The 24,850-nt window shown below is 42.1% G+C and overlaps 1 protein-coding gene across 15 annotated transcripts in view; it reads right to left on the bottom strand.

Annotated features, from left to right (window-relative positions):
* LOC114850103 (NACHT, LRR and PYD domains-containing protein 12-like) overlaps nt 1–24,850 on the bottom strand; it is a 73,693-nt gene that overhangs the window by 41,049 nt on the left and 7,794 nt on the right. For 4 of the 15 annotated variants that reach the window (XR_008693798.1, XR_008693797.1, XM_055506212.1 and 1 more), the window contains exons 1-8: nt 21,868–22,000; nt 17,848–17,893; nt 14,361–14,491; nt 12,461–12,580; nt 10,950–11,028; nt 10,566–10,791; nt 8,431–10,321; nt 7,734–7,904 (exon numbers count right to left, since the gene is read on the bottom strand). Coding sequence is in view for 13 of the 15 variants with exons in the window: in XM_055506212.1 (XP_055362187.1) it covers nt 7,734–7,904; nt 8,431–10,321; nt 10,566–10,791; nt 10,950–11,028; nt 12,461–12,580; nt 14,361–14,491; nt 17,848–17,893; nt 21,868–21,875 (2,672 nt within the window). In the remaining 2 variants the exon portion in view is untranslated. Of the gene's footprint in view, nt 1–35; nt 83–999; nt 1,174–7,733; nt 7,905–8,430; nt 10,322–10,565; nt 10,792–10,949; nt 11,029–12,460; nt 12,581–14,360; nt 14,526–15,240; nt 17,371–17,847; nt 17,894–21,867; nt 22,001–24,850 lie in introns of those variants that run through there. The other 11 variants (XM_055506203.1, XM_055506204.1, XM_055506202.1 and 8 more) reach the window with 9 other exon arrangements.

Below are 24,850 nucleotides of genomic sequence, written 5' to 3'. Positions count from 1 at the left end.
TTGAATGTTGCTGATCTCAGTAAAAACACACTTACACTTGCTCAGACCTGGTCTCAACCATCGGACTCCACCAGGCTCCACCCTGAAAGGAGGAGGGGGTCAGAGACATGCAGACATGGACTTTACATGGCTCTCACACACACATTGTTGTAGCATTGTGTTCAGATGGAGGCTTGTATGTAGGGATGGACACTCAACAACAACTAAGTGTTGCGAGTCAGCTTCCGGGCCGCCAGAGGGCACTCTGGCTCACGTGGCATTAAGACCCTCTTGTCTGGTTCATTTCCTGTCGTGTCACGTCCTGTTATTAGGTTAATAAGAGTCACCTGTTTTAGTAAGTATTTAAGTTTCTGGTTTGGGTACAGTCTTTGTTGGTTCGTTATCCCTATCCCTTGTTGTCTATACGTGTTACATGTTACCGTGTCATCATGCTCTCGTGCGCCATCCAGGTTTGTGTGTTTGTTTACTGATTGTGTTACGTACTGTTGTTTGCATGTTTTGTGTTTTTAGGATGGTCATTTAGTTTCCTGCTCTGCAGTAATCTTCAGTTAACCTGTGAGTTATGTGTTAGTTTGCATTGTTTATTTCTGGCCTATCCTGTATACGCAGCGTCCTAAGTTGGTATTGTCCTCTGTATGTTTTATGTATTAAATCATTTATTGTTAGTCCTGTCTGTGGGTCGTGCATTTGTGTCCTCCCTTCCAGCAGAATACTGTTCAGGTCCAGTTTGACCCCTGCTTGTAACACTAAAGAGTTGGATCCTTATTTTGGAATCTATGGAGCAGGAGGTGACGTGGAGAAAAGCTTTAACTTCATCACTTTTGGTGTCAGACACCTGCTTTCAGTCTCACTCTGTCACAACCAAACTAATGTGACACCACAGGAAGCAAAGTCTGAATGTGTTGATTATCACACACTCCAAGGTTGGGTTCTAAGTTCATAAAGCTCCACATCCCTACTTGCTCCTCCATCAGACACTGTGTGTAGTTGTGTCCATACCTGAGAGTGTCCAGTCTCCAGTGTGGATCCTTGACTCCAGCAGACAGCAGCTCCACTCCTGAGTCTCCTGGATGATTGTAGCTCAGGTCCAGCTCTCTCAGATGGGAGGGGTTGGAGCTCAGAGCTGAGGCCAGAGAGACACAAGCTTCCTCTGAGAGCAGACAGCCTGACAGCCTGAACACACACAATGTTAAAGCACACTTTTTCAATTCAATTTCATTTACAAATCGCAAAATCACAACAAAGTTATCTCAAGGCACTTTACAAAGTAAGGGTTAAGACCTTACACAACTAAACCCAACAGATCCCACATACAGCAAGCGTGTGGACTCTCTTATCTCTAATCCGCCTTGGATGCTGCTTCTCCTCACACTTCCCCTCTCCCTGCGCTATCGACTCCCATCTTTATGACCTCATCACACTCAGCTGCTTTACTGCTCAAAACTTTCTTGGCCTGTGTTGCTTTTTAGCTCTGTGCCGGTGTGTGTGTTTCTTTGTGTTATCTCTACATTTTTATTGTCCATGACAGAGATCAACTCACAAGGCAGAAGCAACTTGAGGATTGTGTAATCTTTGCATTAAACCTCTGCTGTATGTCCCGATCTCCCCAGCTGGATTTTGATTTTCTTTTCAATTTATTTATTTATATAGCGCCAAATCACAACAAAGTTATTTCAAGGCACTTTACAAAGTAAGGTTTAAAACCTCCCAACTAAACCCAACAGATCCCACATACAGCAAGCCCTTCAATTTGATAGCAACAGTGGAGAGGGAAAAACTCCCTCTCTAACGAAGAAGAACCCTCCAGCAGAACCAGGCTGGATGTGGGGGACCATCTGCCTCGACCAGTTGGGGTGAGGGAATAGAGAGAGAAAAGCACAGCAACAACAGAGCACAGGCAGGATGGTTGGATTCGCAGCTGCCCATCACAGACACAAGGCTCTGAGTCCAATGATACCTGTGGGTGAGGACAGAGTGGGGGAGAGAGAGAGAGAGAGAGCGGGAGAGAAGCACAACTACTGGAGAGAAAGAGACAGTTGAACATAGGTTTAGTTTAGAACATTAGTTATTTGAACATAGAACAATGATGGGAGGATGTTGGACAGAAGAGGTAGAAGGAAACATAGGAGCTTACTGTATAAATTCCCCCAGCAGTCTGTCTATTGCAACCTAAATAAGAGATGGGTCCTGTGACTAACAATCCACAAAGGTCGAGAGTGTGTCAGCTTCTCAAACCTGAAGAAGTAGCGGGTTCCAGAGGCGAGGAGTTTGGTAGCTAAAAGCTCTGCCTTCCGTTCTACATTTAAATACTCTAGGAACCACAAGTAGCCCAGCGCTCTGAGAACGAAGTGTTCTGCTTGAAGCATAAGGAACTATAAGGTCTTTAAGATAAGGAGCTTAATCATTAAGTGCTTTGTAGGCGAGTAGGAGAATTAAATTTTATCCTACATTTTACAGGCAGCCAGTGCAGAGAAGCTAATGTAGGAGAAATGTGATCTCTCTTTCTAAGGACTTAGAAATTTTGAAATTTCTAAGTCCTAAGAAATTTTGACTTAGATTTTGAATAAGCTGTAGGCTTTTTAGGGAGCTGTTAGGACATTTTATGAGTAAGGAGTTACAGTAGTCCAGCCTAAAAGTAACAAATCAGTTTATATATATATATATATATATATATATATAACATGCACATTGTCAAGTGCGTTTAAGGTGGCGGACCCACATGCACAGCTCCAGACAGGGTTGGGTAAAATAAAACTGTCTTTATTCTTACTCAGGCAAGGTCAGTTCAGGCAGGGTCATACACGGTAAGGCTCGGTGACAATACAGACTGGGTGCAGGCAGGAAAAAAGTCAAAAAACAAGCAGGGTTTGTTCACAGGCAGACTCTGCTACGGTACAGACTGGGTGCAAGACAGAATCAGGTCGAAAACAAGCGAGATCGTTACCAGACAAACAGGGCTACGATTACAGACAAGGATCAGGCAGAACTCAGGAAACGATGGTCAGGAACAGGCTTGAGGTCGGATGCAAGCATGGCATGAACAACGAAGGCTACTGCAAAACGTGAAACACCAGTTGGATGCCTTTGCACTTCTTAAATGCCAAGCAACGCATGACCGACCGGCAACCGAGCCCATCAACAGTTCAAAGCAGTAACCAACCTGACATTACCAGCATGGGGTAATGAGGTGATAATGATCCAGCACCGAGCGCTGGGCTGCAGGAATCTCTCAAGTGAGGCAGAGGGGAAGCACAGGTGTGGCAAGTTGGGCTGATTGCCAGAGGGAAAGAGAGGTAGTGGGCATGGTCAGGGAGAGGGTGTTGTCCAGGGTAAAACCATAATGGCTGGCAGAGCCAGCCCAGGATCCGGACAAGTTTTCCAGGGTTCAGAGTAAGTTTTTTTCAATAAAGGTCGGACCACAGCTACCTTAAAAGCCTGTGGTACATAGCCTAAATGTAAAGATCGGTTGATTTGATTTATTATGGACGATCTGATTAAAAGGTAGAACTTCTTTGAGTAATCTGGTTGGGATTGGGTCTAAAAGACAAGTTGACGACTTGGAAGAGTTGATTATTGAGGTTAACTCCATATGAGTTATGGGGAAGAAGCTGTCTAGGTAAGACAGAGGATTTGGTAAATTTAAAGTTGATGGATCTAGACAGTGCTTTCTGTCATTTGGAGGAAGTTGCTGCTGAATGTCTTCTCTAATGGTGATAATTTTATTTGTAAAGTAGTTCATAAATTCATTGCTGCTGAGATTTAAGGGGATAGTAGACTCAACACAGCTATGACTCTTTGTCAGCCTGGCTACAGTGCTGAAAAGAAACCTGGGGTTGTTTTTGTTTTCCTCAATTAGGGAGGAATAATATGTTTTTCTAGCAGCACAAGGTGCTTTTTTATATATTATTAGATTGTCCTTCCAGTTTGCAGTTTTGTTGGAACGCCACTGCCGTTCTAGTTGTCTAGTCCTTTGCTTTAGGCTGCAGATGTGAGTTATACCATGATGCTAACCTCCTCTGATTTACTGCCTTTTTCTTCAGAGGAGCCACTGTGTCTAACATTGTACTGTACGTAGAGAAGCTGCAGCATCATCTACAAGACAGTCAACCTGTTCATAAGGATTAAGGTGACTGTTCTCCTCTGTGCAGCTACAAGATAATGAGGCAAAAGATGATTGAATCATCTGCTTGAATCTGGCAACAGCGTTGTCACATAAGCATCTACTATAGTAACAATTTTTTCTAGCTGCTGTGTAGTATATTTATGTATCATATCATATATTATTATATAGGTAGTGAACAATCTGTTCGGGTCAGGTTAAGATGCAGTGACTGTTCCTCAACCCTTGCAGTTTCGCAGGGTCGTTGTCTGGGGAGCATCTGGGATAGACTCCAGGAAACAGACATTTACATTTACTTTTAGCAGTAAAATTGATCATTGCTTATGAGAGAAGTACAGAGAGTAGATGGGTTCGTGTGGGGTGGGGTGAAAGAGTTTGCGTAAACTGGGTTCGCAGAATCCGTGTTCGCAGAATCTGTTGTTGTTAACAATGTTTATCCGAGCTGTTCCTAAGGAAATATTCAAACCGTCACGCCGACCTGGGAAAGGAACTGGGAGGTTGATGGTGGGCCAAATGCAGCTGGAGCTGGACAGATAACACGGCCCGGCGCCAGGACTTTCCAAGTAGCCGAGAAAAACATCTACACGTCCTTATTTGGACATGTGGAAAGAATTTAGGTGGTGGTTAAAAGCAGGCCTTCACAGGCTGGGGTTTTCAGAGCGCTGCGCAGAGGGTCCGCTGGTAGCACACAGCGGACCTTTTCCGACCTCTCAGTTCTCTCTGCAGAGGAACAAGCAGGTAAATTCGGTCTCTGCCTCTCTTCTTATTACTCTTTTGTAATCATTATATGATTGTTTTAATTTGTCATGTATAATAAATTTGTATGCTATTAATTTAAACTTCAAAGTTGAGTTCTTGTGAAATCTCTGTCGTGGTTGAAGAGAATAGAAATACACAACAGCTGTAAGGTCAACTATGCTAAATTCATAATAAGAAATGGTCAGATAACGGAGGCATTTGGGAAAGAATTATTAAATTATCAATTTCAACCCCATATGTCAGGACAAGATCGAGGGTATGGTTAAAACAATGAGTGGGTTCATTTACCTGCTGAGTAAAACCAACAGTCTCTATTAAGGAGTCAAAAGCAGTGCTGAGACAGTTACTGTCAACATCTACATGAATGTTAAAGTCTCCCACTACAATGACTTTATCTGTGCTAAGAACTAAGTCAGATAAGAATTCAGAGAATTCAGTTAAGAACTCCGAATATGGAGCAGGAGGACGGTAAACAATACAAAACACAACTGGCTTCTGAGTTTTAGAGTCTGGGTGAGAAAGGCTCAGAGTGAGGCTCTCAAATGAGTTATAACTACTATAATTATAACTACTATTTTAGATTTAGGAGTAATTAATAAATCTGAGTTATAAATTGCTGCTACTCCTCCGCCTCTATCTGTACTTCTTGGAACATGATGGTTAATGTGACTCTTTGGAGTCGACTCATTTAAAGTAACATATTCATCCTGCTGCAGCCAGGTTTCAGTGAGACAGAACAGAATAATTTAATAATTTAATAAAACACATTTTATTAACTTACTGTTACTTTGTTCTGTAAGAGGAACTGTTTTGATTTTTATTAAATTCTGGTAAGTCACTCCTCTTTGATTTGTTTGTGACTTGTATAGTTTAGGTGGTCGGGGATCAGACACAGTCTCTATGCGATAACTAAGACTAAGAGTGGGTCGCGGCTGTAGAGAACGTGCAGAGAGGCGTGAGAGACTGCGACTCTGCGTCCTGGGCTCCACTCTGAGTTGTCACGGAGTGGGGAGACTAAGCAACATGGCCATGTTACTAGAAAGCAGAGAGGCTCCGTTCAACGTGGGATGGACGCCGTCTCTTCTAATCAGCCCAGGTTTTCCCCAAAAAGTGCTCCAATTAGCCACAAAGCCCACATCGTTTGCAGGACACCACCTAGACAACCAGCGGTGGAGCGATGACAGCTGGCTATACATGTCATTGCACTTACATACTACAGTTTGGATTAGAGGCACATTTGATCATCTACAGTGGAGAGAAACACTAAGAACTGTTTAATAGGTCCCTACTTGAAATGTGATCTGATCATCTGTCACACACTGACACAGCTGGTGAACAACCAGTAAAACAAAGATGGAGGAGTTGAAATCACTTCACATCTCATTTAATATATGTGATTAAGAAGTTTACACAGAAATGTGAAGAGTTATTTGATCCTCCACAGTTTAGACTTCCTGCCTGTTTAATAACTTGGTTCTGTAGTTTGAGCTCATTAAAGGACTTTACAGACAATGAGAGTGTGAGTGTTGTGCATATTTCTCAGATGATCTTTAGACAGTGAGGACTCTTCAGTCCAGCACACAGTAGCTTCACTCCTGAATCCTGCAGGTTGTTGTTACTCAGGTCCAGTTCTCTCAGACTAGAGGACTGAGAGCTGAGTACTGAGGACAGAGCTTCACAGCTTCTCTCTGACAGGTCACACACACTCAGTCTGAAACATGAAGATGTGAGTTAAAATGGAAATGAAACCATTCAGTGTCTCATGGTGTTGTCATGATTTTATTAACAACATCTTTGTATCTTTATTGTGATTCATTGGTTTGATCCATGTCGTATTGATGGAGACAGAACCAACAACATGATCCTGACTAAAAATGTTCCTGTCTAAACTCTGATAAACACCAGTGAACTTCAGGCTTCGTCACCAGCAGAGGACAGAGACACTGACTCCACACATGCTTTAGTGTGGACCAAAGTGTCTCCATAGGATCCAAGCTGTCAGTGATCTTTGACCTTCTCCACTCCTCTGGAACAGCTGTGCTTCCTGCTGCAGGTGGTTCTGTGATGCTGCTAGAATTCATTTCATCTTCTCTGCTCCTCCTCCAATCAAACATCATTCACTGTCTGTGGTGATTGATGAGCATTAATGAGCTTCACATAACTATTTAGTTCTGTGTCTCAGATTTGTCCTGATCACTGATGTTTAGTGTAAAATGAGTGACTTGTTGTTGCTTGTGTTGTCAGCACTGATTCACAAGCTGCTGCTGAAACTAGTAGAAAACCAGATTTGTTGGATCAAAGACTTCATCTGGTTCCTTTCATTCATCGTCTTCTGTCTAAATCTGAACTATTCTGTGTCGTCTGATGGAAAATGTTCAGACTAATGTTTGGATCAAACTCCAAACTGACCATTATTGATGAAGTGAATCATCTTTAGAACTGATCCCAGTCAGATGGATGTTCTCTCCTCTGGTTCTACATGGAACCTAGAACCTTCTGTAGCAACATGTCTGCAGCCTCATATTCATGCTCCTGTTTCCTGCTTGTGTCTCTACAAAGTGACATCATTGTCTGACAGGAAGCATCACACACAGGTTGAAGTGTCGCCTGTTGATGGAGACGAAGCAGACGCCACTAAAGATCCTTCAAACATGTGGAGACATGATTTGCTCTGAGTCTCTGCTGCTGTGTCACATTTAAAGAAAAAGACGTCACAAACTTCTGTTCATGAGCTTCATAGACTTTATAGATTCCATTCATGCAGGTTTCTGACACATATGAGTCTATTTTTCAGTTTTAAGTGGAGACGTTTGAAGTGACGAGCTGAAAAACATGAACCAGGAAAAACACTGACCTCAGAGTCTTCAGTCGACAGTGAGGACTCTTCACTCCAGCACACAGAACCTCCACTGAGTCCTGCAGGTCGTTGTTACTCAGGTCCAGATGTGTCAGATGTGACGGGTTGGACTTCAGAGCTGAGGCCACAACTTCACAGTGAGTCTCTGTGAGTCCACAGCCAGAAAGTCTGTGATGACAGAAAATATAAAGTCTATAAATGTAAAATGACTTAATGAATGTTGATGCTGAAGCAGCTGTAGCTCAGTTGGTCTCATCCATCACAAAGTGTGAAGCTCTGTTGGTTCCACCAGATCCCAGAGATTAGAACCAATGTGTGTCTGGACAGAACCAGAAGAACCAAAGACAGATCATAGAAACTTGTTGCATCCACTTCATCCACTGAAAGAAACGACCTGCAGCTTTGATCACATGTCAACTGTCAAAAGCTTTTCGCAGAAACTCTTCAGAGCTAAAGTTTCTCTGCTCGATGAAGCTTTAAGTCAATCCAACAAAGAAAAACAGAAGATCCTTATGTTCACTAACTTTACAACTGGTTTGATCTGATCCTCAACAAAGACGTTTTCTATGAACCAGTAATTGATGTTTTCACTCTGAACTTTTAGATTCTGTGTGTGAAGTGTTTCTCTTTAACACTGAGGCTTCAGCTTCATGTTGCTGTACAATATTAATGATCACATTAATGTTGGACTCACCGAGCTTTTCTGCAGTTCCTCACAGCTGGGATCAGTCTCCATCGTCCCTCCTCTGATGTGTTGTACTGGTTCAGGTCCAACTCATCCAGAACCTCCTCTGACATCTGCAGCATGTAGGCCAGAGCTGAGCACTGGATCTCAGAGAGTTCCTTCTCTGATCTGTTCTCTGACTTCAGGAACTCTTGGATCTGCTGATGGACTGAGTGGTCGTTCATCTCCATCAGACAGTGGAAGATGTTGATGCTTCTGTCTGGAGAGATTCTATCACTGTTCATCTCCTTGAGGTTGTTGATGATTGTCTGGATGGTTTCTGGACTGATCTCTGTGTGACCCAGCAAACCTCCTAATATTCTCTGGTTAGACTCCAGACAGAGGCCATGAAGGAAGCGAACAAACAGGTCCAGGTGGCCACTTGGACTGAGGAGGGATTTCTCCATGGTTCTACTCAGGACAACATCCAGAGATGAGTGAGTTGAAGGATGAACAAACAACTGTTTTATTTTTTTAAGTTTAGATTCTTTGTGTTTGGAGTATTTCAGGAAGTTGTCTAGTTTCTCCATCTTCCCGTTGGTGTAACAGAGCATCATGTGAACAGCAGCCAGAAACTCCTGAACGCTCAGATGAACAAAGCTGAACATCTTGTTCTTGGCTTTCCTCCCTCGCTCTTGTTTAAAGATCTCTGTGAACACTCCTGAACACACTGAGGCTCCTCTGACATCGATGCCGCTCTCTTTCAGATCTTCCTCATAGAAGATCAAGTTTCCCTTTAGCAGCTGCTTAAAAGCCAGTTTAGCTAATGACTTGATGTAGTTGCTGCTCTGTTCTGGTCCGTACTTGTCTTTAGTCCGATCCATCTGAAACCCCAGGAACTCTGCGTACATCTCCGTCAGGGTCTTGGGCAGGTCTCCTCCCTCTCTGGTTTCCAGCAGATCCTCCAGAACCGTAGCAGTGATCCAGCAGAAGACTGGGATGTGGCACATGATGTGGAGGCTTCGTGACGTCTTGATGTGGGACATGATTGTGTTGCTCTGCTCCTCATCTGTGAATCTCTTCCTGAAGAACTCCTCCTTCTGTGGGTCAGTGAACCCTCTGACCTCCGTCACCGCCTCAACAAAGTCTCCATGAATCTGATTGGCTGCTGCAGGTCGTGTGGTGATCCAGATGCGAGCAGAGCGTAGTAGTTTTCCTCTGATGAGGTTTGTCAGCAGCTCATCCACTGAGGTGGACTCTGTGACGTCACGTTGACCCGTCTCCTTCTCACTGGTGCTACAGTCCAGTTGGAGGCGACTCTCGTCCAGTCCATCAAACACAAACAGAAGTTTGAAGCTACTCTTGTCATAGTTGCTGTTTCCTGATGACTGTAGATGTGTAAAGATGTAATTCAGAGCCTCCAGGCTGATGGACTCAGTTTCTGGGATACATTCATGAATGAGCTCTGACAAAGTAAACTTCTGTCCCTTCAGTGGATTCAGCCGACGGAAGGTGAAGGGGAAAATCAGATGCACGTCTTGATTGGACCTTTGTTGGGTCCAGTCCAACACAAACTTGTTCACAAGGACTGTTTTTCCAATCCCAGCGATTCCATTGGTCAACACTGTTCTGATGCGTCTGTATTTACCAGGGGGATGTTTGAACAGGTCACTGGGCTTCACTGGCTCCTCTGCTGATCTTTGCTTCTGCTGTGTCGTCTCAAGCTTTTGGACCTCATGCTGTGTGTTGATGTGTGAATCTGGCCCAGCTGTGATGTACAGCTCTGTGTAGATGTCATCCAGATGTTGGTCGACTTCTGACCAGCCTGGTTTCACACACACAAACTGGTCTTGGAGGTTTGATTGAAGCATCTGCTGGTAATATGTGATGGGCTGTGGCTCTGGTACTGGAACCATCAGATCTGGGTCCAACAAAACACAAAGAAGACAAAGTGTGAGGAGTCAACAAATGTCTGGTTCTTTGATTCAAGTTTTTGTGGTAATAAACATAATGAAACAGCCTGAAACACTAGAACTATTGATAAGAAGAACTTTGCTGTATCTGATTATAAGATTTTGCTCCACATTTAACCAACTGAACCTCTAACACATCAGTAAATGTGTGATTGTGTCTCTGATGTTAAATGTTGAGATACATCCTCATACTCTGCAGACAGTCAGCCAGCTCCTCCTGCTTCATCCTCCTCAGGAAGTTCACTGTGATCTTCAGAAACGCGTCTCTGCTGCTCCTCCTCTGCTCTTCATCCTCACCATCCATCTCCTCCTCATCCTCCCTCTGACTCTCTAAGCATTCTGGGTAATCTGGACTCAGAACCTTCTGGATCTTCTTCAGCTCCTTCTTCACAAACGTGACAATGTTTTCCTCCAGCAGCTGGAACAGAAACTAAATGAATGACCTGATCCAACTAAAACCATGGAGCCAAACATCAGATCTATGTTGGACACACTGACAATCCACTGGTCTAAAAAGTGCAGCATGGACACTATTGAACACAACAGATAAACAGTAGTAGTTGTACATATACAGACCATAAATATGGAGTCCAGGTGTGTTTGGTGCTGCTGGACAGACTGAGCACTGGGAACCTCTGAGCTCTGCTGGTCCACTCTGTGAAGGAACCATGAAGAATGAGTCCACACAGAGACACACACTGTCTCTGTCAGTCAGTGGATTCAGTCTCAGCTCTGAACAACATATATCTCTGCCTCCCTCACTGAACAAAGCTAAAGTGTTGGACCAAGGAGTCTGCTGGGATCAGACTGGTTGTACTGGGCAGCTCCCAGTGGGAATATGTTGAACTAGAAACATCTAACTACTTCCTACATTCATTCGTTGTTGGACGTCGGCTCTGGTGCCGACACCGGTCGTCTCCATTGCAAGAACATCACAACTCTCAAGTCTCCAGTAGTAAGTGAACAGATTTGATCAGAGATGATCAGCTGCTTTCTTTGATGTCAGCACTTCATTAGAAGAAGAGCCCCTGAGACCCTCTACGGGATCAGAGCTTTAGCTACTGCTGGATGGAGATTTGATCAATGATCAGAGTGAAGAAAGCATCTCCTTCACGTCAACACTTCAACCACAAATCAACCATATCAAGAAACAGAAACAACACAAATGTTTATCAGAGAAAGTTTACATCAGATTGTTCAGAATGATTTAAAGTGACAACAACTCCCTGTGACTCTGATACAGGCTGGTCTTTGGAAATAAATAATAACCCCCTTTGCCCGGTCACTCTTGAAGGACACACATCTGGGTCCAGGTACAAGTTAAGGTCCAGCAGATCTTTGTCTCCGATGGGACCTGATAGAAACACCCATATGATGTAACACCTACATCACCACCTAATTAATGATGTGTCTGTGTGACAGCCTCCGCCTGTACATCGGTTTGTGTTGGGTTTGGGTGTGTTTTGTTTTGCAGGAACAAAGAGGTGGAGCTGTGTTGGCATCAATGCAGCACATCTGTGCTGGAGGGTGGAGCTGTATTAAAGGCCCTGCAGTCCTCTCCTCGCTCTCTCTCTCCTCCTATCTCACCTGCTGCACACACCATGTGCCTGTTGCTGCCTCCCAGGCACTCATTTATACTTCACTGGCATCCAAGCACTGCATACACGCTGATGTGATCACCTACACATCTTGGTTAATTGATTACCTTTAATTAAATATTACATTGAACCCTTGAATCTATCTGTGTCCTCCCTCTTTGTCACATTCATCTGAGCCGGTTTGTGACAGTCTGTGACTTAGCATACCATAACACAACAAACAATATGATTATTATATCATTCAAATCAACTATTTAGTTTATTTGAAATAAAAAAATACCTGTGTGTTTTGCTAAAAGGGGTTAAAATCCTGTAAATGTTAAAATACTTGGTAGTTTTAAGCAGGTGTAAAGTTATTTAAGTGATTTACAAAAAAAGTCTGTTTTTCTCAGTCTGAACCAGTCTCTGCATCATCAATAGAAATCTATGAACGCAACATTTTGTCTTCATCCTCTATCAGGTCAGTTCACAGTAGAAACTGTCTCTTACTTTGTGTCTGAGGCTCCAGGTTCATTACTGAGGTTTGGAGGATTATCTTTGGACCGGTCACTCTTCATAGACAGACAGCTGGGTCCTGGAGGTTCTGCTTTTTGTCTCTGGTCCTGGACTCTGCAAACACATGTTTTTTTAATCACATCAGTCACTGATCAATTCTCTGATCAAAGTCATTTCTGTGGCTCTAAACACAAACTACTGCTGCTGCAGATCATCAGGACGTTTTACACTTTGGATCAGTCAGAAAAACCTAACAAAAGATATATATATATATATATATATATATATATATATATATATATATATATATATAAAGAAATAACAAGTAACAAGTCAATAAGCTAAATCATTGTTTCAAAAACCTCCAAAATCAAGGTTTGAACCTCAGCAGTGGGAAACAGGCAGTTGGCCTCATCTCTGTACATAAACCCATCTATAATCAGCTCATGATGTATGTTTATGTAAAATTGTGATATCTCTCAGGTGTAAAACAAAACTATTTATTTTTATATGATTTGTGGTATTATTTGTCAGAACTGTATTCTTAATGACCAAGTGTTAAACCTGTAAATTTTAATTCTATGTAATGCATTTGTACACTTTTTTTAGCGTATTGTAGCAGTCCAGGGGCTTAGACCCGCCTTAAGCAGCTGAGGCTCATGGAAAAAATAACGGTTCCTGTGTTCTTAAAATTAAAGTTAAAGACAGGAGTTGATTAGTGTTATAAGTTTGGTGGAATTTAATTAGTGAAGTGTTTATAATGTGTATAATGTTTTGTGAGCTGCACCCGAAGCTTGGTGTTCCTTCCTTTTGATAACAAGACACGATGATGCTGAAGTGAGAATTTAAACAGTCTGCTTCACGGCGAGATAAGGTGGCACAAAAAATTCTATTGGTGCAGAGAGACATTCCACCAGAGCCAGAGAAAGGGGTTAAAAGGCAGAAACAACTTGAGGATCGTGGGCTCTTTGCATCACACCTTTGTGGTGTGTGCACTGATCTCCCCAGCTGGTTTTTGATTTGTTGATGTGCACGATCAACATCCATGTTTTTGATTTGCTTTCGCCATTATTTTTATTTTTCTTTAATTTTATAAAAGGAATTTTTATGGGAAATTTCCACCACAATGTTCTCAACATGCTTAGCTGTAGCATAGGAATTAGCTGCAGTAGTTTTAGCCACTTTGCTCCCTACCTGTGTGTTACATGCCCATCTGGAGCAAACACTACCAGCTTCCACCAAACTTTACTTTCTCTGTCTGTGTGAACTCAATTAATGTTCGAAGCACATAATAAAATTCTGCTGTTTAAGTATTTCTTGTTTTTTTTTGTTTTAGTGTTTTGTCAACAATGTCAGTGTTGCATTTTGCAATATATCATACTGTAGATAGACAGACAGATAGACAATATTGATATATATATGTAGGTAAACAACAGGTATTGTCACAAATACATGAAAAATAAAATATACTATGATAGAATAATGACAATTTAGTAAATATTTTAGTAAATATTTTGTAACACTAAAAAAATGAGTTAAACATTACTCAAAAAGCATTTGGAGGATAGAAAACAAAGACAAGTCTGAACCAGTCTCTGCATCAACAACAGAAATCTATGAACACAATATCAGGTCAGTTCACTACAACACACAACTACAACAACTACTGCTACTGCAGATCATCAAGATGTTTCACACTCGGGATCAGTTCTCAGATCAAATTCCAGCTGTTCTGTGATTGACAGCTGAGACCAAATCATTTCTCTGTGATCACGTCTAAACACATGAAGTTGATCCAGAAGAACATGAACATCCTGGAAACTTATGGTCAGTTTATAAGGTCAGAGAATAAACTAACAAAGATTCATATCAGTGAGTTTGGATCAGTTCTTACTTTGTGTCTGAGGCTCCAGGTTCAGGACTGAATGATGGAGGTTCACATCTGGACCAGTCATTCTTCATAGACACACATCTGGATCCTGGAGACTCTGCTCCGTCCTCTTCCTCCACACAAAAACTCATCCTCTGAAAAAGCCACAGATCCAGAGCTAAACACCTGCTGTGTGAAATTGAATGAGTTCAGTCAATAGTTTTATGACCGTGTACTGTAAGATGTTTTAGTAATTGATTATTCTAAAATGATGCAGTAAAACTGGATGATATTTGCTGTGTTAGTAGTCTATGAAGTATTTGGTACAGTAGTAGTGTGAAGGAATGGTGTTCTAATAATTTGAGGAACTCAATTTATGAGAGGTCAAATTTCAGTCATTAGTTTCAAGACCGTTTATTGTAAGAAGATTTAGTAATGGATTATTTCAAAACGATGCAGTAAAATTGTATGATATTTGCTGAGGTAGTACTCCATAAAGTACTTAGTAGTACTGTGAAGAAATAATGTTCTAATAATTGGAGGAACTCATTTCATTCAAAGCCAAGTTTTCGAATAGAGGCCATATGTGTTTTCATACATTTCATCAGTGAATATTTCCAAACATACAAAGTAAATTCCTTCACTTCTGATATTTTGCAGTTCATAGTATTTTTCGTTTCCCTTGTTCACTGCTTCTCTGCGATCGCAACACTGTTACCGTATCAGTATCACAGTATCGCACGAATCGCGCACTTCAACCATATCGACGGCTCATTTGACCGCAGTGACAAACAACAACCACACCCTGAACACCATCAACTTCTCTTGGCAGACGTGGATCGTGTCTCTTCTTCCTCTACATTAACAAACAGACTCAGTAACAGTAAAGCAGTTAAACACTCACCTCCTCAACGTTTATTCCTCTTCCTTCTGGTGTTTATTTAACTTTTCCTCCGTCTGCTCTGTTCTCTCTAAATGGAGTATGAACTCACTGAAAACCTTCGGTTTCGCTCGTATACCTGGATCACGTGATCACTGAGGCTCCGCCCCCTCTCAGTTTATAAGAAACCGGCTCGGCCTGTCTGTCTCTGACAGACGTTGTGTCATTGGAGCTTCCATGGTTGGTCACGCCGAGGCGATTCCCATAGTGAAACACCAGGCGAAGTTAGAAAAAGAACCAGGAGATCTGAATCAGCAGAGTAATAAAGCAGCAATGCCACAGGATGACAGAGATCCAAACTGTTTCCAATATGTTACGTATATTCTGTTTCTAGTAACTTGGCTGCTGCTGGGACTAATCTAATAAAACTGTAATGTTTAACTCAATGTTATTTTATTTACCTAAAAGATGCTGTTTTATGTTCAATCAGAGGAAAAAAGTAGGATTTTCAACAAAGCATTTTTTTGGCTGTTCCAGTATTTCATGTTTACATCAGTTACAGTGTCAGATAACGAGTTAAGCAGGGTATTGAAACTGTAAAATAAAAGATTATACAATAAGTAAATATGCGTTATGAGTTCAATTACTGTAGCTGTGAGAAAGTGTCTTCATAGATTGTGTACAGGTGGAGAAGGCAGCAGAGGTCATGGTTCCATCTAAACACAGCTGGTAGGGAGGTCGTCCTCTAACTACAAGTTTGTACTGTAGGAGTGCAGCTCCATCACAGAGGGAAGAAGCAGAGGAGGAGTTCAACCTGTTCACTGATGCTGTTAAACTGACTGTCTGTCTGTCGTCCAGGTGAAGTTCAACTATTAGTGTGTGTTTCAGAACCAGATGTACAGCGATGGATGGAAAAGTAGAACCAAGCTGCTGAACCTGCACTGTCTGTGCTGCCTTTTGATATGTTTTCATTATGTCTGCACATAAATACTTATCGTAAGTAAAATAACTGTGTTACGGTCACTTTGAGTGACTTCAGGCATTGAGGAGCTTCACATCAAGGCCATGAGTGACATAGTGAAGTTAGACAAATACGTTATTCCACATTTCCTGCAGGATTTTAGCTCCAGTCTTCATTAGTGTGATCATAACTCTGTGTGAACACAGACCAGACTCATTGTTTAACATCACTAATGGTTTCTGCTCTTTTCCATAAACTGCATCATGTGAACGAACAACAACAAGTCCCTGGATGAATGTTTACACATCTAGAGTTCATCATGGTTGTTTGTCATGATGTTGGTCTCATCTCACTGAGTTGAACACTCAGATTTCACACTTGACTTTACAGACTCAACGTGTGACGTGAGATGCAATAAAGATGGAAACAAGGTGGAGAAGCTTCCTGTGTTTGTTCAGTGGAAATCCTCTGATACACACAGCTCTGAACTCAGTTTAGACCTAAAACCTTTGACTTTCCTGACTAAATGAGAGGAACTAGTCCAAACACACAGTGAGTGTAGTAAATAATTAGTGACACCGGACTCTCTCTGCTCCTGAAGTCAAGTGTCTGTGAACACACTGAGCTGCACAGGTAGCATGTAGCCTTCACCACACAGAGCCGGAGCCACACTCCTCAGGTGGAGTCAAACAGGCTCAGACAGGTACAGACACCTCATCAGTTCTCTATGGAACCAGGTTTTAGACAGAACATGAACCCAGTTCAGCCTGATGCGGTGGAACCACAAACCCACAGAACAGGTCCAACCCACAGTCTTTATTTCAACATAATCTAGAGCAGTGGCTCAACGAGATAAGAGGCTGCTGCGAAGTAAGGTTGTTGGTTCAAGTCCTCCATACCTTAAAGAGTTTTTTTTTTCCAAATAAACTATAAATACAACATCGAACACATCACATCACCTAAACAGAGCAGTGGTTTAGAGGTTAAGAGGTTGTCCTTGTGAAGTTAGGTTCAGCGTTCAAATCTGGTTTGATTTTAGCAACTTTTAGGCACAGCTCTCAAAGCGTAGGCTTAAAAGCACGCCAGAAGCACCTTCAAGTGTGAAGGGTACCTCAGTGGTGTACTGGTTAAGATGATGAGTGTAACCTCAAGGCGTGCAGACCTCATGATTGAATCCTGTGCACTGCTGGTTCCTGGACCACACAATGTCATTTTATCAAAAACAGATTATTATAAAATAAAGTGACAATAGTTTCAATAAAATAGTGCAACAGAAAATGTCAACATAAATTAATAAAAACAAACAAATATTATAATAACACATGTGAGAACACAAGTCTAACAAACTGAATGAGGTGTACAGGTTGGAAGGAATCATAGACAACTTTGATAGAAAGTTTATATTATGCACAATCGTTTAATTACATTTATTATCTAGTTCTAATCTCAGTGGGTGTAATGGTCTGTTTCTGAAGATGAGCTCATCTTTCGCTATATTATAATGTTGGGAGGTGTCTGTTGAAGGTGGAGACTGCTATCTGTATGCGTTAAATACATGGAACAGGAGAAGGAGCTTTTTTAGAGCATCTTCAATGGACATCTCGTGTGCATTGACTGTGTCTCTCCACCCCGGGGTGCCAAGGTGTAACTGCAGAAATAAATTTGACAACCTTTTGGATTCTTCTCTTCTCTTGAGTCATCAGAACCCTCGTGGTACTGTGTTTAAGATGAGATAAGAAAAATATTTTATAGACCCATAGCGGGGAAATTACTTCACACAACAGCAAGTACAGGGCAGAGGAATACAGTGACATAATCAAAAACAGTTAAAAAGACACTTGGCACAGTACAACGCAGTACAGTACAGGCACAGTGAGTATGAGGTCATTGAAAGGGTTATTGCACAGCAATAGATGTGAATCTTGTACCGGTTTGCACAAATGTTGCACAGAAGAATTGTTGCACATTGTGTAAATATAGAACAGATATATAATAATGCACAAATTTGCACAAATTTGCACAAATATTGTACAGAGGAGATTTCTACGTAACCACTGATGCAGTGGGTGAGTGAATGTAGTGGGAGGTAGTTAGCAGTTCTGATTGTACAGCTCTCCTTCACGCAGCGAGGGTGAATCAATCTGCTACTGAAGCTGCTCCAGAGCAGACAGTGAGTCCTCCAGTGGGTGAGAGTCCTGGTCCAGGATGGATGTGAGTTTATCCAGGACCCTTCTCTCACCCACCTCCTGCACCGTGTCCAGAGTGCAGCCCAGGACAGAGCTGGACTTATTGATGACCCTGTCCAGTCTTTTCCTGTCCCTCACTGTGATGCTGCTGCTCCAGCAGACCACACGTACAGGATGGCTGATGCCACCACAGAGTCATAGAAGGTCTTCAGGAGTGGCCCCCTCACTCCAAAAGACTCAGTCTCCTTAATCGGAGAGTCATCAGAGAACTTTTACAGAACACAGCTGTCCATGTTGTGTCTGAAGTCTGATGTGTAGAGGGTGAAAAGGAAAGGGGCCAGTACTCTGTAGGTCAAAGTGTCAGACAGACAGTACCTAATCCTCACAAACTGAGGCCTGCTTGTCTGCGTGTTACCTGAGATAAAAGGGTGTGTGTATGTGTATGCTCCAAACTATGTGTCTACATGTCCTTCACAAGGCACAACCATTTATATGAGGAAATGGTCATGTTGCATGGTGCCAGTGGAAATTGGACCACTGTTGGTCGAAGGAGAGCAGGCAGAAGAGTTTGTGGACAGGGAGAGAAGAGGAAAGGCAGGAGCATAGATCTGAGCTGAACTCTTAACGTTGGTGCAATGACAGGGAAAGTGGTGTATTCTACCATGGTGTGTATAGGAAGAGAAACGAATAACGGGGTGATCCTGAAGGGGAAGCTGTGAACATTGTTCTAGAGGTGAAAACAGTCTCAGACAGGGTGATGAGCCTAAAGCTAGAAATTGAAGGGATGATGGTGAATGTAGTCAGTGGGTACACTCCACAAGTAGCTGTGAGTTAGAAGAAAAGGAGAGATTCTGGAGTGAGTTTGATGAGGTCATGGAGAGTATACCCGGAGGAGAGAGGGGATTGGTTGGAGCAGACTCTAATAGGCATGTTGGTGAGGGAAACAGAGGTGATGAGGAGGAGATTGGTAGGTTTGGTGTAAAGGAAAGGAACCTAGAAGGACCAATGGTGGTGGACTTTGCTAAGAGGATGGAAATGGCTTTAGTCAACGCTTACTTCAGGAAGAGAGAGGAACACAGAGTGACATACAAGAGTGGAGGTAGGAGCATGCAGGTGGACTACATCCTATGTAGACAAGGTCATTTGAGAGAGGTTAGTGACTGCAAAGTGGTGGTAGGAGAGAGTGTAGCCAGAGAGCATGGCGGTATGTAGATGACTCTGGTGGTCTGGAAATAAAAGAGAGGAAAGACAGAATAGAAGACAGAGTGGTGGAAGAATGAAGAAACCTGTGAAGAATTCAGGCAGAAGCAGAGGCAGGCTGTGGGTGGTTATGAAGAGCTTCCAGATGACTGGGAAACTACAGCAGAGGTTATCAGGGAAATGTTATGGGAAAAATTGTCTCTTCCTTATTTCTATGTCTCTTCCTTACTTCTATGCAGTTATTATATGATTTATGACTTATGTTCTGCAATTAATATCTTATGTTTTGTCTTACTGTATTCATTTGACATTTCACCTACATTGTTCAATGGTTGTCTCTGCCAGAAAGACTCTCAACTCTAGCTCCCAAACCCAAGGTCAGGGAGTTGTGTCTCTGTCTGTTGAGACTCTGTGCTCCTTTCTCACAGATAGTTGGACGTCAGCAATGCAGGTGTGAGAAAGTAAAAATCTTCACACACACTGCGACAGGGAGGAGATGGTGCATGTAATTTGATTGGGTTAGAAAGACATTCCACCCTAGTCGGACAGAGAAGCTAAAAGGCAGAAACAACTTGAGGATCGTGGGCTCTTTGCATCACACCTTCGTGGTGTGTGCACTGATCTCCCCAGCTGGTTTTTGGTTTGTTGATGTGCACGATCAACATCCATGCTTTTTATTTGCTTTCCCCATTATTTTTATTTTCTTTATTATTTCAATAAATCGCACAAAAGGACAACTCTCTCATCTGCCTTTATTGCAAAATTTCCACCACAGGAAACAGGTAGGAAAATGCTGGGTGTGTCATCTGGATGAAGGAAAGAAGATAAAGACACTTGGTGGTGGAATGAGGAAGTACAGAAATGCATAAAGAGGAAGAGGCTGGTTAAAAGGAAGTGGGATATAGAAAGGACTGAGGAAAGTAGACAGGACTACAATGAAGCTTAGAGCAGAGTTAAGAGGTGGCAAAGGCCAAACAGAAAGCTTACGATGAGCTGTATGACAGGTTAGATACGAAGGAAGGAGAGAGGGGCTTGTACAGGCTAGCCAGACAGAGAGATAGAGATGGGAAGGATGTGCAACAGATAAGGGTGATTAAAGACAGTGATGGAAAGGTGCTAACAACCCAGAATGATGAAAGGAGGATTCTGATGAGCTGATGAATGAGTAGAATGAAAGAATGAAGGGAAAGAAGGGAGGAAGATGTGGAGGTTGTGGAGCAGGAAATAGCAGAAACAGGTGAAGTGAGGAAAGCTCTGAGAAGGATGAAAAGTGAAAGAGCTGTTGGTCCTGACGACGTACCTGTAGAGGTGTGAAAGTGTCCAGAAGAGACAGCGGTGGAGTTTCCAAGCAGTTTGTCTGAAAGTGAGAAGATGCCTGAAGAATGGAGGAAAAGCGTTCTGGTGTCGAGTATGGTTTCATGCCCCATAAGAGCACCACTGATGCCATGAGGTAAAGAAGGTGCAGGGGTTCACGTACTTGGGGTCAACAGTTCAGTGTGATGGAGAGTGTTGAAAAGAGGTGCAGAGGAGAGTGCAGGCGGGTTGGAGCAGGTGGAGGAAAGTGTCAGGAGTGGTGTGTGACAGGAGTGTCAGCAAGACTCAAAAGAAAGGTTTTCAAGACAGTGGTGAGACCAGCTCTGCTCTGTGAGTTGAAGACGATAGCAGTGAGAAAGAGACAAGAGGCAGAGATGGAGGTAGTGGAGATGAAAGTGCTGAGGTTAGGAGTGACAAGATTGGACAGAATCAGGAACAAGCTCATCAGAGGGACAGCTCACGTTGCAGGTATAGGCAACAGAGTCAGAGAGTCCAGGCTGAGATGGTGAGATATAGACACAGATTTTGGAGCAGGTCTTGGACCAGTAGGTCACATGGTTTGGGCGGTATTGAAATATTACAGTAATATTTATACGAGAATATTATAGAAAAATATGCAACATGACTACTTCCTCATAGAAATGGGTGTGTCCTGTGAAGGAGATGAAGATTTTAGAGAAGGTTTTGAACCAGCAGTTCATATGGTCTGGACGGTATTGGATTATGAATTCCTTGAAAATCGACGGTCCCTAAGTCAACGTCTTCATGTGCCGAGCGGTCTCGTTCTGAGTCCGCGTAGCGAACACGAAACGCGGATCGCTTGTTCAAACACGGACCGCTTGTCTGGAGGTACTTTCGGTCGAATGTCTGTTGAATGTCCAACGTCAAACTAACTTCAACGCATTGTTCGACCGCCAGAAGTGGATCGTGTCTCTTCTTCCTCTACATTAACAAACAGACACAGTAACAGTAATGTTGTTAAACACTCACCTCCTCATCGTTTCTTCTTTTTCTTGGTGTTTATTTAACTTTTCCTCCTTCTCTGTTCTCTCCAAACGGAGACTGAACTCACTGAACACGTTCCGCTTTCGCTCCTGGATCACGTGATCACTGAAGCTCCGCCTCTCCGTTTACAGGAACCAGGAGAGATGAAGCAGCAGAATGACGAGGAAGCAGCAAGCAGTAATGGGAAGTTTCCAGAGGACAAGCGTTCTGCCTTCAAACAAGGCGTAAACATGTGGGAAGCTACAGGCTGCAACAGCTGGATGTGGAGCATTGTTGTGATGATGGAAGAGCCAGTCTTTCCTGCTTCCAGTTGTTTTCAGCTCATCTGAGCTTCCCAAAACTTGGTCCATTCGGATGCTCTGACGCTTGCAATTAAGTATACTGTTACCTTTAAAACCCATGTCATTCCCCAAACCTCAGCAGCCTCCCTGTCCTATGCAGATCCCGAAGCAAAAACGTCTGAATGCTGATTATTAAGTAAAAACTGAAAGAAAAACTGAATTCTTCCATTCTGTTTGTATTCGTGGGCTTTTTTTGTCTCATTCGTCAGGTTGTGGGTCCAGTGTTGCTTTATTCTTTATGTATCCTCCCTTCTTCTCCCTGATCAGTAGTGGAACATTGTATTACTGTACATTACACAAACAAAGAGATCCTGATGTCTAATTGCAGCTTCACTTAATCAAATTGTTTTTTCATCAGTGGTGTGAATGCACCACAAATACACCTGTACCCGTGTTACAAAGTATGCAAAGCGCTTCTCCTAATACCAGGACCTCTGCTCCTTTTACGCACCAGTGGCTACAGGGATTCACTGGGAGCCTTAGTTATTAGACTCCATCATCACAAAGTCTAATAAAGTCTAATAAAGCCAATGCCATCGTCAAACGTCTTCGTTTAGTGGATGCAGGAAGACTTCCATGGACTAGTCAGCCCTTCTACTTTATTATATATTTATTACAAATAAATAATGATAATGGAAACTGTAGAAAAGAGTTAAGTTTACAAGAACAGTGTAAACCAAGTTATTGTCAGCTTGAAATCAATAAAACTGAAGAAAGAGGTGGATTTCAGTAAGTTCAAGACTTCACTCATCCTCATGTCTGAGCTGGTGATTGTTGTATTTTACTAAAATTATGTTGGTGTGTTTCCTGCTCAATTTGATCATTTTAAGCAGATACAGAAAGAAATCATTATGGCTGATGTTTCCCATTGACAGTCTATTTGAGGTAATACTCGCTGCCCTTTGTTTATTATGTTACACCGTGCAGCTCATTGTCTGATATCACAGAACCCATGTAATGATGATAATATGGATCAGTGACTAGAGGAGCGTTAGGGACTGATAAAGCTTTAATACTAGTCAGTGGTGCGATAAATTAACTTCTCTAAAACAGTTCTGAACAAATTTGTGTTGTTAAGATTTAATTATAATGAGTAATTGATTCATAAAATAAATACCCTGTCATTTATGTATGTCTCTTGGAAATATGTCAGCCAAGATACGCCACATGCAGAAATGTCAACACTGAACCATCCGACCAAGCTGTTATAGATTCAGATGCTGGTGAAACTCCTTGATACACTGAGTTACTCACTGTTCTTTTCCTTTTCTCCCTCAATCTTACTGTACATGCCACCATCGTATTTCATGTTAATATAGGGCAGTGATCTGTAAAGGCCACTAGATGACGCCGTTACGCTGCTGTAATAGGGCTGTGAGCGCGGATTGTCCATTGCCGGACACCGTACTGTCAGGAATTCTAACGTTTTCAAGGTTTTAGTTGAAAGGCGAGCACCTGTTATCTTGTAATAGATAAAGTTCTGCCTTCCATCGGGGGGATGTATTTAGTGTTACATTTGTATAAGACACTGCACTATGTTGTCGTATCGAACTGTATATGTTTGCACTAAGCAAATGAATGTGTTGTTGTCACATAGAGTCGCCGACAATAACTTTGTCTCAGTTGTGTAGGACTGTTCTGTAATTAATATATGAATATTTGCGGTGTATATGAATATTTGGTATGGCTTTGATTCATTTATATTTCATTCAAGTGTGAATGAAATGTGACTGTCACATCAGATCAAAAAGAATAGAGACAAGGTTTATCATAGGATGAACACGGGGTAATTTAGACATGTTTGGTAGGACTGACTACAGATAAACTACGTGTCTGTGTTACAGGTTGTGGTGGAGACGCTGTAAAAAGAGTCTTGCAGAGACTGAAGCCCCAGTGGCTTTACACAACAATGGTCCGTACTCCCAGACTGATAAAAACGGGCTTGTTTATGTCATTATGTAATTAATATTATTATTTATAATTTTGAGTTTTGTTTTGATTTATTTTTCCCCTCTGAACACTGAACACAACTAATAGTAAAACACAGCCTCATGACCAAGAGTTCTGACATCCTGCACCTTTAGCCACAAATACAACCATTGACTTTGGAGACATTTTACCTTAATTCTAGGTGGGAACCTTTGAAAGGTGTCTGGGTCACATAAGGATCAAACCTCATGCCGCTAATTGAGCTCATAACCTCTAAGCCATTAAAGATTGAACCCTTTACCTGCTTTCTATTACCTTAAGTGTCCTATTTTTAGGCCTAAATCCCCAAATAATGCTAAACATTTTTAAGGCCTTATTGTCAAGTAAACTGTAAATACAACCTTAAACAGGAAGGAAGGAATCATACACAACATACTAACATAGCAGTTGGAAGTAAAGGTTACATAGTTTTTGGTGTTTGTCAGTTAATGCTTGAGAACAGATGCAGAATCTGAATAAAATTTCTATTATATTATAGCCCACAATCTGGAATCAACTTTAGCTACCGGCTGGATGGAGATTTGATCAATGATCAGTGTGTTTGTCAGAAGAATAGTGAATAAAGCTTCTCCTTCACACACACTTCAAATGAAATGAAAAGATTCACAGAAAGTTGAGCAACACAACTATTTATCAAC

This window comes from Betta splendens, chromosome 24, assembly GCF_900634795.4.
Source record: "Betta splendens chromosome 24, fBetSpl5.4, whole genome shotgun sequence".
NCBI classification, from domain to species: domain Eukaryota; kingdom Metazoa; phylum Chordata; class Actinopteri; order Anabantiformes; family Osphronemidae; genus Betta; species Betta splendens.
Note: the sequence above shows the minus strand (reverse complement) of the source record. Positions and strands in the feature narration are given on the sequence as shown.